The 15554-nt window shown below is 45.3% G+C and overlaps 1 protein-coding gene across 11 annotated transcripts in view; it reads right to left on the bottom strand.

The window, feature by feature from the left end:
• Positions 1 to 15554, bottom strand: part of LOC308406529 (NACHT, LRR and PYD domains-containing protein 12-like) — a 108063-nt gene that overhangs the window by 50935 nt on the left and 41574 nt on the right. For 8 of the 11 annotated variants that reach the window (XM_080897592.1, XM_080897597.1, XM_080897601.1 and 5 more), the window contains 3 exons: positions 4905 to 5081; positions 2620 to 2799; positions 210 to 383 (listed from right to left, as the gene is read on the bottom strand). The exons of 1 other annotated variant lie outside the window; for it this stretch is intronic. In XM_080897592.1, coding sequence (XP_080753718.1) covers positions 210 to 383; positions 2620 to 2799; positions 4905 to 5081 — 531 coding nt within the window. The remainder of the gene's footprint in view (positions 1 to 209; positions 384 to 2619; positions 2800 to 4904; positions 5082 to 15554) is intronic. 2 more of the 11 variants (XM_080897598.1, XM_080897600.1) reach the window with 2 other exon arrangements.

The raw sequence follows: 15554 nt of genomic DNA, 5'->3' as shown, positions 1-15554 counted from the left end.
ACAAGCAGGGAAGACACCTGGACGTCAAGGTAGTTAGAGCTGGGCGAGTGTCCTCACCCACATAGGCTTCACACCTCTGCGTCAACTACTGAGTAAGACTCAGAGGATCAGAGATTAGAAGGTCTACAAAGAGCTGAACCAAACTTCCTGTATAAAGGTTTTAGTTCCACAGATCGACAGTATCAAACAACTAAAACATGGAGACTGACCTCAGAGTTTCAATTCGATGTTGTGGTTTCCCCAGAAGAACACACAGCTGCTTCACTCCTGAATCCTGCAGCTTGTTGGAGCTCAGGTCCACCTCTCTGGGATACGAAGGGTTGAGCTTCAGCACTGCTTCCAGATAATCACAGCTGATCTCTGACAAATCACATCTCTCCAATCTGTATAAAGAATGAAAGATGTAAGTTTATTAGACAAAGTGCTTGAAATCATTCAGTGTTTCATCATCTGTTCAGAGCTGAAGAAGGTTCAGAATGTAGAAGTTTAGAAAATGGAAACTCCAAACAGCTGAAGCCAACAGGGAGCAGCTTCAAACAAACACAACAAGAGAAAAAACTCTGAATGTTTCACATTAAAGTCGTACATTTCTAACAAGAGTATTTTAAAGACAGCGTCACTGATGATCATCTTCTGCTCAGTAAAACTTTGGTTTTTCACATGTGAGTGTTAATGATGCACAAGGACTGTGAGTGCAAAGAGGGAGCGAGGAGGATGACAGAGAGATGGTACAGGAGCATCAAGAACCTGGCGAGGAAATGAGCAGAAGGACTTTGGAGCCTGTTGGATTGAAGCTTTCACAGAGACGTGTTTGACTGGACACCACCAGGACAGACTTTTAATCCCAGGATTTTGATGAGCTTTCTGTCTTTATGTTCACAAATGATGCTGTAACTCTGTGACTGTCCTGGAACTGTCAGCAGTATGGTTACGTCCTTTTGACCCGAGTTTCCACAGCTCTTATAACAGCAGTGTACATTCACCTGCAAGCACACGCTGCCTCTGCTTCAGCTCTGTTTATGAAGCACAAGCTGCAGGAACCAAACTCAGACTGGCTCATGTCAATCATGTCTGCTTACAAAGACACTTTGAAACTCTTATCAATATGTTTCCTGTCCTACTAGGAGGGATCAAACTCTGGACCTTTGTTGTGGATCAGTGAAGGATGCTTAGAAATCCCTCCTGCTGCCTGAGCTTGAACATCATCAGCACTTTAACATTGAGCAGAGGGACGTGGAAAAGGCCTTCTGTCTTTATCTGACTGAACGGTTTCATTATGTGGGCTAAAGAAAATACAGTTGTAGGCTACAGTATATTTATATGAAACATGTATATTTAATGCATTTAATGTATTTGAACCGTATTTAATGCATATTACAGGATGTAACAGCTGCATATGTGTCAACAATAATGGCTTTGATTTTGCCCCCCTAAGAACATTTCTGTAGATCCGCCCCTGCAGCAAACGTGTGTGAGAGCAGCCACGGCCCGCTCCTCCATGATTTCATTCACACTCATCTCATACTGAACACACACACTTTGTAGGAATCATCAGTACTTTGACTGTTTCTCAGGTTAGCTTCAGGTTAGCCATTTAGCATTTCTCCAGTCTGAGTCACAGAGCGTCACATGACGTGACAGAAGCTGATTGGTCAGCTGCAGTGATGGTGGTGGAGCAGCATTAATGATGATGCTGTAGAACAACAGGAACACGGGGATATCAGACTGTTAGTGGGTTTAGTCATTCCTGCTGCACTGTTTGTCCTTCTTATTGAAGTGACCTGCTGAGAGCTCACACTGTTCTCTGTAGAAATGATGTCAGTCTGACTCGTCACATGTTTGGAGGCGTGTTTGATGTTTGCTCTTCTGGAAACTCTCAGTATCAAATGTGGATGATGCAAAGGAGACACGCTTCATGTATGTATGGACCTGTTTCTGTAGCTGCCACCATCATTCAACATGTTTGTACATCAGCTTATCAAATCCTGTCCGCTGTCTTCATTTATTACTCTTTACCTGCTTCACCTGCCTGAGCCCCGCCCACACAGACAGCTCCTCTTTGGAGCTAAACTTCTGCTTCATCTCTGCCTCTTTTCTTCATCCTCCGCCTCTCTTTTCTCTTCTTCAGTATTCTGCAGCCACGGAGCCTCACAGCCGTTAGCATGCTCATACCTGAGCAGCTAGCATTACCCAGCATGCCATGCAGCAGTGTCAGTTTGTAAATGTGCAAGAATTCCTGCTCCAAACTGTTTCACAGATTGCTGTGTGCCATGACCTTTGACCTGCTAAAGACAGTCAGCTGTGGATTATTCATTGTTGTGTCTAATACTTAGAACTGTGAGGAAGAAGCTACACAGTTAATCAGGGTCCCCTCTCTCTGAATTAGGAAAGGTGGGCAGGCCGCGTGTGGGCCGCGGGCCATACGTTGAGTATCACTGTTTGAAATGTGAACATTGTTCTGCTGCAGTCAATGGACTAAACCAGAGAAGAAGAAAACAGACTTTACCATGAAGATCCTCAGTGTGGATCAGTATAATATCAGCCTGATGTCTGCAGTTTAGTGTCAGCACAATTTTCACATCATATTCATCTCAGCACAACTAAAATATGCTGACTGACCTCAGAGTTTCAAATCGACATCGTGGACTCTCCAGAAAACCACACAGATGCTTCACTCCTGAACCCTTCAAGTTTCTGTAGGTTCCACTCAGGTCCACCTCTGTGAGATACGAGGGGTTGGACTTCAGCGCTGCTGCCAGATAATCAAGGCCAATATCTGACAAACCACAGTCCTTCAATCTGTATAAAGAATGAAAGATGTAAGTTTATTAGACAAAGTGCTTGAAATCATTCAGTGTTTCATCATCTGTTCAGAGCTGAAGAAGGTTCAGAATGTAGAAGTTTAGAAAATGGAAACTCCAAACAGCTGAAGCCAACAGGAAGCAGCTTCAAACAAACACAACAAGAGAAAAAACTCTGAATGTTTCACATTAAAGTCGTACATTTCTCATAAAAACAGGACAACGACTTGAAAAAGTCGTGTTTTTCCTTCCAGGAACCACATGGCTTCACTTTTAAAGGTGAAGTGTGAAAGAAATGGACAAATTTTTAAGTCCAACACCTTTTTCCAGTCACATTATTAAAGCAGACAAACTACAAGCTCATTTTCATTCCAACAAGTCATCTTCTGACCTGGACTAACAACACTGGTCTCTATGTGCAGCTGGCTGTGAGACCAGTGCTCAGGGAGCGTCTGCAAAGTGCAACACTGAAAGAACATCACACACTCATTTGCTTCCAGCACTTTCACACAAACATCTACTGTCATTATTGTCACCAAACTCTGTGGATCCTTTATTGCAAATTCAAATGGGATCAAATGGTCAGACAAAAGAGGGTTATGAGGAAATATGATGAAATGTTGTGTATTAGCAGCAAGTTATTGAATCATCTTCCTCAGAAACCAAACAAAATAATTGACAAACATGTTTTTACAAACTCAGTGTTGGACTTGGATCAGCAGGATAAGCTGATGTTTAAAGGCATTTGAGTCTGGCTGTATGAGAGTCCAGTTATTACTCAATATTTATGGATGATGTTTTTTCAGTGTTGCACTTTGTAGACGCTCCCTGAGCCTCACAGCCAGCTGCACATGGACCAGCTGACATTACCCAGCATTAGAGGCGGGTGTAAAAAATTAATGTTCCCATTTAAATGGTTTTAATTTGAATAAAACGATGTTGATTCATTCAATCCTTAATCGATGTTTAATATAAATGTATTTTGCCAGAATCTCAGGTTAAAGCTCACAAACTATTTCAACAAGCAGCAAACAGCTAAAACAGTAAATAAGAGCAGCTAAACACATAAAGATGGAAACACAGAGCGTGGATCGTTCACTCGACGGCACGTACACGGACACGCCGTCGGGCTGAAAGTGGACAGCTCACAGATCCTGAAGCTGCAGGTTTCATCTGTCTCCAACCAAAACTGAGTGAACCAGGAGCAAAAGAAGATCCAAACTCTGCTTCACGTTTGATAAATATGCTCATGAATTCTCTCTGACTTTGGCTGTTCCTGCCTGCACAGCTCTCTCTCTCAGTGTACTCCAAGAACAGCTTCAAACATCTGTTTCTGCATCATTCACTGTTTATTAGCCACCAGTCTGCTGTTGTGTTCAGTGCTGTCAGCCTCTGACAGGAAAGCCTCATTTCTGCTGTTCCATGGAAACTTTTTAAAATGATGACAGATTACAAACTCTCATCTGTGTCTGTAATCAAACCTCTGTAACTTTGCTTCACTTCAGCAGCATCAGGTCATGTTCACATGTTGATTCATGGTTTGCTTCAGTTTTTGATCGACTGCAGAATATTTTGAAGGTTATCTGCTATAAAAAGCCAGAAGAGGAAAATCTGCTTCATGTGTTTCTGTTTGATCCTCAGTGACTTTGACACAAAGGCCTCTGCTGTGATGATCACACCTCTGATCAAGTCTCACAGTGTCACAACTGATAAATGATCAGAGTTAGAATATTTCTGACTGTCTGCTGTGTGCTGTGACCTTTGACCTGCTAAAGACAGTCAGCTGTGGATTATTCATTGTTGTGTCTGATACTTAGAACTGTGAGGAAGAAGCTGCACAGTTAATCAGGGTCCCCTCTCTCTGAATCAGGAAAGGTGGGCAGGCCGCGTGTGGGCCGCGGGCCATACGTTGAGTATCACTGTTTGAAATGTGAACATTGTTCTGCTGCAGTCAATGGACTAAACCAGAGAAGAAGAAAACAGACTTTACCATGAAGATCCTCAGTGTGGATCAGTATAATATCAGCCTGATGTCTGCAGTTTAGTGTCAGCACAACTTTCACAACATATTCATCTCAGCACAACTAAAACATGCTGACTGACCTCAGAGTTTCAAGTTTACATCCTTGACTCTTCAGGAAACCACACAGATGCTTCACTCCTGGATCCTGCAGCTCCTTGTTGTTACTCAGGTCCAGCTCTCTCAGATGGGAGGGGTTGGACCTCAGCGCTGCTGCCAGATAATCACAGCTGATCTCTGACAAACCACAGTCCTTCAATCTGTACAAAGAATGAAAGATGTAAGTTTATTAGACAAAGTGCTTGAAATCATTCAGTGTTTCATCATCTGTTCAGAGCTGAAGAAGGTTCAGAATGTAGAAGTTTAGAAAATGGAAACTCCAAACAGCTGAAGCCAACAGGAAGCAGCTTCAAACAAACACAACAAGAAAAAAAACTCTGAATGTTTCACATTAAAGTCGTACATTTCTCATAAAAACAGGAAAAAGACTTGAAAAAGTCGTGTTTTTCCTTCCAGGAACCACAAGGCTTCACTTTTAAAGGTGAAGTGTGAAAGAAATGGACATATTGAAATCAATGATATCAAAGCTGGAATCAAATGAGTCCAAGTGTTCTGCTGATTCAGCATCACATTCATCTTTGGTCCTTGTTCTGCATCCCCACCATAAATATAAAACTCACATTTTCCAAAATCCTCTTTAAGCTTCGACAATAAAGGAAGATCGTTTTATACAAGTCTTTGTGGTTTTGTGTCACCCAGATGCCCGAGTACTTAAACTTGTTATAGCTGGGTTTAATAGGTGCTAAAATACACAAAACTCGCCAGTTGTCGTACAGATAGACTTTGCTTCGCTCTTCCCAAAATTCACTTTATATCTAGAAATTGTCCCAAATTCCTTAAGTATGCATTAAGGTGACCTTGAGGCTCTTAAATGTGCCTATAAATAAAACGTATTATTATTATTATTGTAAGTCTATCCAAAGGTTTGTGGAGGCTATTCGATGGGTTGGAAACAAATAAAAGCATGTCGTCGGAATAAAGAGAGACTTCATGTTCGATACCCCCTCGATGTTTTCCCTCAACACCAACACATTGTCTCAGAGCAACAGCTAGCGGTTCAACGGCAAAAAGGAGACAGAGGGCATCCCTGTCCTGGGGGACAGATTATTGTTAGTCCGGACAGCTGTTAGAGGGGAGCAATACAATACTTTTATCCAAGATACAAAATTAAAGCCACATTTTTTTAAGCGTATATAAAAAAAAATCCCATCTCACCCGATCCAACACCTTTTCTGCGTCAAGCCAAACTACAGTTTCCAATGTATCACCTTTAACATGGGTATAAATTATATTTAATAGAGCTTTAATGTTAAAAAAGAGTGCCTAATAAAGCCCGTCTGGTCCTGTGAAATAATGGAGGACAAATACTTGTGTAACCGACGGGCCAACACTTGAGCCAGGATCTTGGTGTCTGTGTTGAACAAAGATATTAAACGACATGAACGACAATCTAAATGGTCTTTTTCCTGTTTTACAATTAAACACATCACTGCTTTATGCATTGTTGGAGGCAACGACTGTGAGAGGAAGGATTCTTCAAAAGTTGATTTTAACAGTGAATTCAGTCGGTCAGAAAACTGATTTTCCAGACTGCATGCTCCGTATGGCCGTTTCAGTTTCAACATTAGAGACAGGTTCCTCCAGACTAGCGATCGCATCTTTTCCCAAGGAGGGAATATCAAAAAACTTATTGAAATCATTGTAGATCTCAAGGATAGTTGGTTGTTTGTTCTTAGTCGTAGCTGGTGAGCTGATAACTTGCCTGTTTTTTCTCCATGTTCATAAGTGTAGCTGCAACTTTGACTCAGCCTGTTTTGTAGATATGAGATTGTATTCAGTTTTTCATTGTAACCACTGTGTATATAATACAGGCTCAGGAGAGTGGCTGTACACAGCATGTAGTTTAGTAATTTCATCAGCTAACTGAGAGAGGCGCTCGGTCACTATTTTATTCTATTTTGCACAAAATGAAATTATTTGGCCTCTCAGACCTTTTGTAACTGACAAACTCTTCATCTGCTAACAATACTGAGTTGAATCTCCATGGCTGATAGTTGGAGCAGGCATCAGGAATACACACTGAAAAAACAAGAGGAGAAATCACCAGTCTTATAATCACATTCTGTAACTTTTGTGTGAACTGTGGTCCATAGCAGATAATGAGCAGTTTAGGTCTCCCTCAAGGATGATATTGTGTGATGACATATTGGGGAGCCGTGTAAAGACTTTAGTGAAAAATCTGTGATCGTCCCAATTAGAGGTGTAGATATTTGCTAAGATCAAAGGAAAACCATAAACTATATTTTCTGCACTATAAGTTGCACTTAAAATCCTGTAATTTTCTCAAAATTCGACAGTGCGCCTTATGGATGAATTCTGGTTGTGCTTACTGACCTTGAACCGATTTTATGTGCTACACGGCGCTCAGAAACATTTCAAAAAATGTTTTGGTACGACTTTGCTAAGCTACGAGGCCGCACCGCTTGATGGATTGTTGGAGCATTACAGCTACCGAGGAGCCTCGCGGAGTGGTACGTACTCTGCTCTAAAGTAATATTACTTTATTGAGTGTGTATAAGGACCATAAATGGCACCTGTAAGAGACACGGTTACAAAGAGGATTTCAAACTCCAGGTTGTCAGTCACGCAATAGAACCTGGGAACAGAGCAGCTGCTTGTTATTATGCTCAGCATAAGTTAGTTTAGATTTTGACTGCACAATTGTGAGCTTTTTGTTATGCACAAAAACAACATTGTTTTCTTTTATTTATGGAGCATTATTATTTAATAAATGCTGATAATTTATTTCTGAGTAATTGTTTCATGTACATCTATGCTGTATGTTAATAAATGTGCCTGTGTGAGATTTGGGACGCAGCTTTGACTAAGAACTCTCTTTTTGTTCTTACTTTCTGGCTTTAAAAATATTGATACAGTGGGGCAAAAAAGTATTTAGTCAGCCACCGATTGTGCAAGTTCCCCCACCTAAAATGATGACAGAGGTCAGTAATTTGCACCAGAGGTACACTTCAACTGTGAGAGACAGAATGTGAAAAAAAAATCCATGAATCCACATGGTAGGATTTGTAAAGAATTTATTCGTAAATCAGGGTGGAAAATAAGTATTTGGTCAATAACAAAAATACAACTCAATACTTTGTAACATAACCTTTGTTGGCAATAACAGAGGTCAAACGTTTACTATAGGTCTTTACCAGGTTTGCACACACAGTAGCTGGTATTTTGGCCCTTTCCTCCATGCAGATCTTCTCGAGAGCAGTGATGTTTTGGCTCAAAATCTCACGATACATGGCCCCATTCATTCTGTCCTTAACACTGATCAGTCGTCCTGTCCCCTTGGCAGAAAAACAGCCCCATAGCATGATGTTTCCACCCCCATGCTTCACAGTAGGTATGGTGTTCTTGGGATGCAACTCAGTATTCTTCTTCCTCCAAACACGACGAGTTGAGTTTATACCAAAAAGTTCTACTTTGTCATGTGGTCAGATGAAACCATTCTCCCAATCCTCTGCTGTATCATCCATGTGCTCTCTGGCAAACTTCAGACGGGCCTGGACATGCACTGGCTTCAGCAGCGGAACACGTCTGGCACTGCGGGATTTGATTCCCTGCCGTTGTAGTGTGTTACTGATGGTGACCTTTGTTACTTTGGTCCCAGCTCTCTGCAGGTCATTCACCAGGTCCCCCCATGTGGTTCTGGGATCTTTGCTCACCGTTCTCATGATCATTTTGACCCCACGGGATGAGATCTTGCGTGGAGCCCCAGATCGAGGGAGATTATCAGTGGTCTTGTATGTCTTCCATTTTCTGATGATTGCTCCCACAGTTGATTTGTTCACACCAAGCTGCTTGCCTATTGTAGATTCACTCTTCCCAGTCTGGTGCAGGTCTACAATACTTTTCCTGGTGTCCTTCGAAAGCTCTTTGGTCTTGGCCATGGCGGAGTTTGGAGTCTGACTGTTTGAGGCTGTGGACAGGTGTCTTTTATACAGATGATGAGTTCAAACAGGTGCCATTCATACAGGTAACGAGTGGGGGACAGAAAAGCTTCTTACAGAAGACGTTACAGGTCTGTGAGAGCCAGAGATTTTCCTTGTTTGAGGTGACCAAATACTTATTTTCCACCCTGATTTACAAATAAATTCTTTACAAATCCTACCATGTGGATTCATGGATTTTTTTTTCACATTCTGTCTCTCACAGTTGAAGTGTACCTCTGGTGCAAATTACTGACCTCTGTCATCATTTTAAGTGGGGGAACTTGCACAATCGGTGGCTGACTAAATACTTTTTTGCCCCACTGTATATATATCATATATCGCCATCCAGCTAAAGAATATCAAGATATGAATTTTGGGTCATATCGCCCAGTCCTAATATTGCAATAGGTTGTCCGTTAAACTCAAGCGGGGCTTGGGCCCTGGCACGGCGTAGAATTTCCACACAATCCTGGTAGTAGTGACGCTCGGCTATGACGGCGTGCGGGATACCAGCTGGCTTTCTCAGGATAGGGCTCCTGTGTGAGCGGTCAACAATAACGTCTTTATCCATACCCAGCACTTCACGTAGTAGCACAGATACGGCCGTGGAGGAGCTCGAGTCCAGGCCCTCTGGGATGCCTATGATGTGGATGTTAGCTCTCTGCTTCCTGCCTTCATCACATTTATCCTTCAGGTCAGACAGCTCCTCCTTCATACTCTCTACTGTAGACTGCAGGGTGGTCACCTCATCGCTCCACATTGACAGCCCATCCTCAGCTTCTTTCACTGTAATCTTTATTCCATCAACTTCAACGTGTGTCGCCGCCATGCTGTTAGCGATCTCATTTCTCAGTCCTTGCACGTCAGCCCTTATATTGTCAAAATCTTCTTTCAATGCATTTCTGAGTTCTTCTTTTAACAGCGTACTAATGTCCTCTTTAATGGATTGAAGAAGCTCCAATTTTAGAGCAGTAGGATCCACATCATGTCTGTTGAGTCTGCTCTTCAGCGGCCGTAGAGCTGGACGCTGCCCTTTGGCCATCATCGATACTCTCGCCCGAGATCGCGCCGGGCCTAGTCGCCGCTCCTCCTGTGAGCTTGTATTTTCAAGGGTTGGATGCCATTTCTTCTCAAATAAAGTTATAATATAAAGTATAAGACTGTTAACTTCAGCTGTAGCACAAATGAAGACAGGAGCCTTCAGAGACACGTGTTACTCCATTGCAGGAAGTCCCACACCTGCTCTGGGATACAGACTTTTATGACAGTCACATGACAGTCTTTTCTTAAGAGTCAAGATGGCAGCAGTGTGTACGGCCTGCTGTCCAACTCTGTTTGTATTCATGTTTTAGTTTTCATTTGTCTTCAAAAATGCAAACTCTCTGCTTGTATATGATCACCAAACACTGCTGGCTTTAAGATCTTCTCATTTAAAACCTGTTTATTGCAATCGTGGATATCAGGGAAGCTTCTCTGCACCGTTCCTGTCAGGAGTTCCAGCTTGTCTCGGTTGTGCTTCGGCCCCACCTCAACTGACTGGCCACCGTAGACGCCGTGGGAAATGCAGTGGCTTATTGGTGAGAATGAAAGCTACCTGGATACAACTTGGAAAAACACCTTAGCCTAACCCGACTGCATCAACTACTGGCGCTCTCTGGATATGGCTTACGCCTGTCTGACATCTGTTGTTGGGCGTACTACAATAAACCCGCCCAGCGTCCTCCCCGTCTACGCTCAGGTGGAGTAAACCCTCAGAACCTACGGCCGATAGGTCGGGCACCCACATTGGCCGATGAGCCACCGATACCACTAAGAATCAGTCTTGTTAATACTTGATTGCTAGCAAACAAAACTTTTCTTCTTAAGGACTTCTTCACTAATCAGGAACTGGATCTAATGCTTGGAAACCTGGCAGAGAGCCGGTGAGTCCAGCTGTTTTACTGAACTTTTACCTTCTGACTGTGAGATGACAGGACATGGTGGTGGAGTGGAGGCTGTTTTTAGGAAGAAGCTCGCATGCAAACAACTCTTTTTTTTTTTTTTTTTAACCTGTCCCGTTTGGCTCTTTTGCCATCATCAATTATTGTCTAAAGGCGAAGAAAGATGCCAAATGGATTTACTTTAACAAATGGACCATCCCAGCCTTGCCGTATTGGTCTATTTGATTCACCTTTGCTTTTATTGTTTATTTTATTTTCATTTGCTGAACACGGGACAGGTTTGACTGGGGAAAAGAAAGGGGAGAAAGAAAGAGGGAAAGAAAAACAGCAGGAAAGAGGGATGGGGATAAAGGGCAAAAAACAAAAACCAACAAATCAAACAGACAAATCACCTGGATCACCTGTTGAGAAAGAAAAAAGAAAACAAGCAGAAGAAAAAAAAAGAGCAATATAATAAACAACATCACAATGATCTATGGGAATATAACAGTAAATACTAAATATTAAACATTATTGTGCAGCACATAAGATCGACAGCGCACAGTGTGCTTTGAGGTAGGAGCCAAAAAGGGTGTAGTTTGTGTGTGTGAGCACCCGTGTGTACACCTGTGAGCATGAACGCGCTTGTATTTAAAAGGTTCCTTCATGTAATGATCTGCTAGAGGGTGTGGGGGGGCCACAGCCCCGTCCACCAGGGCATGAAGCAGGTATGGAGGACATCAAGACTCCAGACATCCAGAGCCCCTCAGAACACAAGAGACCAAGGAAGACCAACAGAGGGGCAGCCGCGCCACTATCCCAGAAAGAGCTGAGGAGAGCCCCAGATGAGGGCTCACTCAGCAGCCGCGGAGCAGAAGCCAGGGGGGTTGCAGTGACGTGCCCGTGAGCTCCGCCGGCAGCCAGCTGTGCCAGAGTGACCGAGCCCCAGGCCAAGAGGCCGACGGCACCCCACCCCTGAAGGGCCCGAGCCCCAGGCTCCAGGCCACAACAAGCAGCCACCAAGGAGTGAGCCGGTGGGTACCTGGACGCCCATCCCCGGACACAAAGAACCACCAATGCACCGATGTCTGAGGGTGTCTGCCACTGGCAGGGGAAGTGGTGGGGGGAGATAGGCCTCCATACCTTAGAGGGCCTGAGATGTCCCCAGAGAGGTGGCGTCTAATACCCAACCTGACATATGGACACAGACAAACAGGCACACACAGATACATCCATTCCAACCCTCATGCTCTCATATCACGCAAACAACTCTTAACTGACTCTTATTCAAGTTTTGAACTTGTGATGTTTGTTGTTTGGGGCATCCCAGCCGACACTCGGTGCAGCTGTATACAGACCTCCAAAACATCACAAGAATTTTATTCAAGACTTTTTAGCTGCTATCGTGCCAAACTGTGATCAAACTTTAATTGTCAGAGATTTTAATATTCACGTGCTGTCTTTTTATCAATAAGATAAAACAGCTTCGAACTATGATCGGCCTGCCTTCACATGACCTTTCTAAAATATTCACCTGCTCAGCTGTTTTTGATCAGTTTGAGCCTGTGTGGTTTGACCAGGTGGAGGAACGATGTGATGGTATAAAGACATCATCCTGTCCAAATGATGTTGTTCCAACACATATTTAAAAAGATTTTAAAGGTTGTTGGTTCCGACATCTTAGCGATTTTTAACAGCAGTCTTAGTTCAGGTGTTGTACAGCCTGTTTTAAACATGCTGTTGTACAGCCTGTACTAAAAAACCTGATCTGGATCCTCTGTCCACTCAAACTTCAGGCCTATTTCAAAGCTTCCCTTCCTGTCGAAGACACTTTTGTGTGGTTCTATCGGTTGGACGTTACAGCCCCTTCGGTGGCTCATGCTGTCCTTTCTGCTGGATCTACCACTCACTAAGGATGTGGTGGTCCGATTCCGGTTCGGTGGCTGCTCTGCGGGGCGTGTATATATGTCCCATACTTATGTGTTGTACCGAGTGAATCGACTGAAAGGGAACGAATAGTTATGTCTATAACTTCTGTTCCCTGAAGGAGAGGAACGAGGTACAACACAAGGTGGCCCCACTGAGCAGTTTGGCTCGGTGAAGAGCGGCTATCGAACTGAGGGCTGACTGTGATGACAGCGGCTATATGTGCAGGCGGGGCCGTGCGCGTGTCATCACACGTCATCTGCCTTAAAGGCGTGAATAAAGGTTTCTTCAGCCAGAACACGCGAGGGCGTGATATCCCATACTTACTGTATGTGTTGTACCTCGTTCTTCTCCTTCAGGGAACAGAAGTTATAGACATAACTATTCGTTACAATAATCCAGCTGGGATGTCATGAAAACGTGGCTTGCCCGTTCAAGGTTTTTAAAAGATATAAATTATCTCACCTTAGACAAAAGCCTCAGTTTGAAGAAAGACTGCTGTACAACTGAGCTCAGCTGTTTTTCAAAGGTCACATTGCCGTCAAATATAAGCCCCAAATGTAATAATGCGATTTAATAAAAGGCCTGAACCAGTCTAATAGAGCGCCCTTGATGTCGCCATGCTCCAATGGTGACATCAAGATGCTGTGGTCAACAGTGTCAAAGGCAGCGGTCAGATCCAAAAGCACAGCTGAGTCTCCTGATCAGTGGCTGATGAAAGATCATTAAGAACTTCTCAAAGTGCAGTTTCAGTGCTGTGAAGAGCTTCAAAACCAGACTGAAACCTTTACAATAGATTGCAGCTTTGTCTGTCTCCGAAGCGGGGACCACTCGTATTGCTCTTTTCTGCAATAGCGCCTTTATTTCCTCTCTGGGTATCATGGCTGCCTTGGTGTTGACAGTCGTGTTTACGACTCTTCGGAAACGAGGCGGCTTGACCCGGAACTGCAACCGGTAACCCATGGCAACGGTTCGCAGCACCCACAGAGAGGGGGCGCAAGCACGCCACTGAGGGAAGTGAGCAGCCAGCCGGCTGACCTGCAGCACCGTCGGCGGGGCGTTGTCGCCCCCCAGTGTGTCTGCAGGGGAATGCATCACCTGCCTGACCTGGCTCATTCTGCCTGCAGGCTGAGCATTTGTGATTGTTTGAGAATAAACAATACTCTTTATTGATTGTAACATGGAAACATGTACATTCATACATTTTGTTGGAGGCACCTTTTCTGGGGCACAACAATGAAAAACAGCGGGAACACTCGATGTGGTCACCTGAACATTTAACACACCTGAACAGGGAGTTACCTGAGGCATTTTGTGTGCAGGGGTTTTGTGCTTGGGAGACAGTGTTAGGAAAGTGCAGCGCCTTCTGGGGCTGACAACCTGAACAGAACTTAAGCGGCGGCACCTCTTGGGCGGGAACAGAGGGGTAAAAGCAGCGTCTCCCTGCTGCTGGACCCCTTCTCCACTCGAAACCACAGCTAGGAGGGCTGAGGCTTCTTCCTCCTGGGCGTCGGGTCACGCCGGGGGCCCGAGGGTGGGCCTTTGCTCCAGGCCGACTGGCGTGGAGCTCGGGCCGGAGGATGTGCTCTCGCTGGCGGCACACCCACTTCAGCAGTGGGTGCCGGCCTCTTGCCAGACGGCAGAGGAGCGGCGGGCCTGTGAGAGCTAGCTGCGGGCTTGGGCTTGGGCTGACGTCTGGGGATGATGTCGCGCAGAGCTTCCGTCTGCTTCTTCCTCAGATCAAATCTAGCCTGAATGGCTTCAAGTGAATGTCCGAATAACCCAGCCGCAGACACTGGTGCGTCCAGATAAACAGCTCTGTCCCTATCCGGGACTTCAGAGAGGGTCAGCCATAGGTGCCTCTGCGCCACTACTGTCGAAGCCATCCCTCTGCCCAGGGAGAGCGCTGCACAGCGAGACGCACGGAGGATGTGATCTGTGGCGACTCTGACCTCGTTAAGAAGAGGTGCCAGCGGGCTGTCATCAGGAACCAGCAATCCGAGCTCCGCCAGGCACATTGCCTAGTACGTCTAGAGCATGGTGACGGAGCTCATGGCGCGAGCAGTGCCAGCCTGAGCCCGATAAATCTTCTCCAGCTGCGAAGCAGAGAATCTGCAGTGCTTGGACGGCAGAGTTGCGGGGCCGCCAACACCATGGTTATGGGATGGGGCCAGATACGCAGCCAGAGAAGGCTCCATAGGGGGTGGGTTATCTAAGCCAGCCCCCTCGGCGCCGTCCAATTCCATGTACTGTCCATAGCCGGGCACAGTGACGCGGGTAGACAGAGGTTTGTCCCATGATGCTGTTAGCTCGCAGAGAAAGTCTGGGAACATGGGAAGGCAGTTTTTGGCTGTTGCGGGCTCCGGTGGGAGGAAAAACCCCGCGAACCGCGACGGCTTCTCAGCTGGCAGAGGAGAGGGCCAGTCCACCTGCAGCTTCTCAGCAGCACGGCGAAACGGGGAGAAAAGAGAGGTGTCATCGTGGCCGACCGGCGCAGCAGCGGCGGCACATTGGGCTGACAATGGGCTCTCCTGCTCATCCTCCGACAAACCATGGATGTCCAGGCCGATGTCCAGCATGTCATCGTCTTCCTGGGGAGCGCTGGCGGGCTTCAACCCAGGCTGAAGCCCGTCAGCGCCCCTGCATGGTTCCGGCTCGTCATCGGCTAACCCGTCAACATATTCCATGTGGTCAGCCCAGCTAATTGCGGGGACATCGACCGGAAAATCCTCGTCTTCGGACTCGGACGAAGCTGGGGCTCCAGACTCGGAAAGGAGAGGGTCATTCCGTGCGACAGCCGAGCGTCCCAGCACTTTTTCCACAAACG

The sequence above is a fragment of the Rhamphochromis sp. 'chilingali' genome, assembly GCF_963969265.1.
Source record: "Rhamphochromis sp. 'chilingali' genome assembly, chromosome: 11".
Classification (NCBI taxonomy): domain Eukaryota; kingdom Metazoa; phylum Chordata; class Actinopteri; order Cichliformes; family Cichlidae; genus Rhamphochromis; species Rhamphochromis sp. 'chilingali'.
The sequence above is the reverse complement of the archived record's forward strand: the minus strand, read 5'-3'. Positions and strand labels throughout refer to the sequence as shown.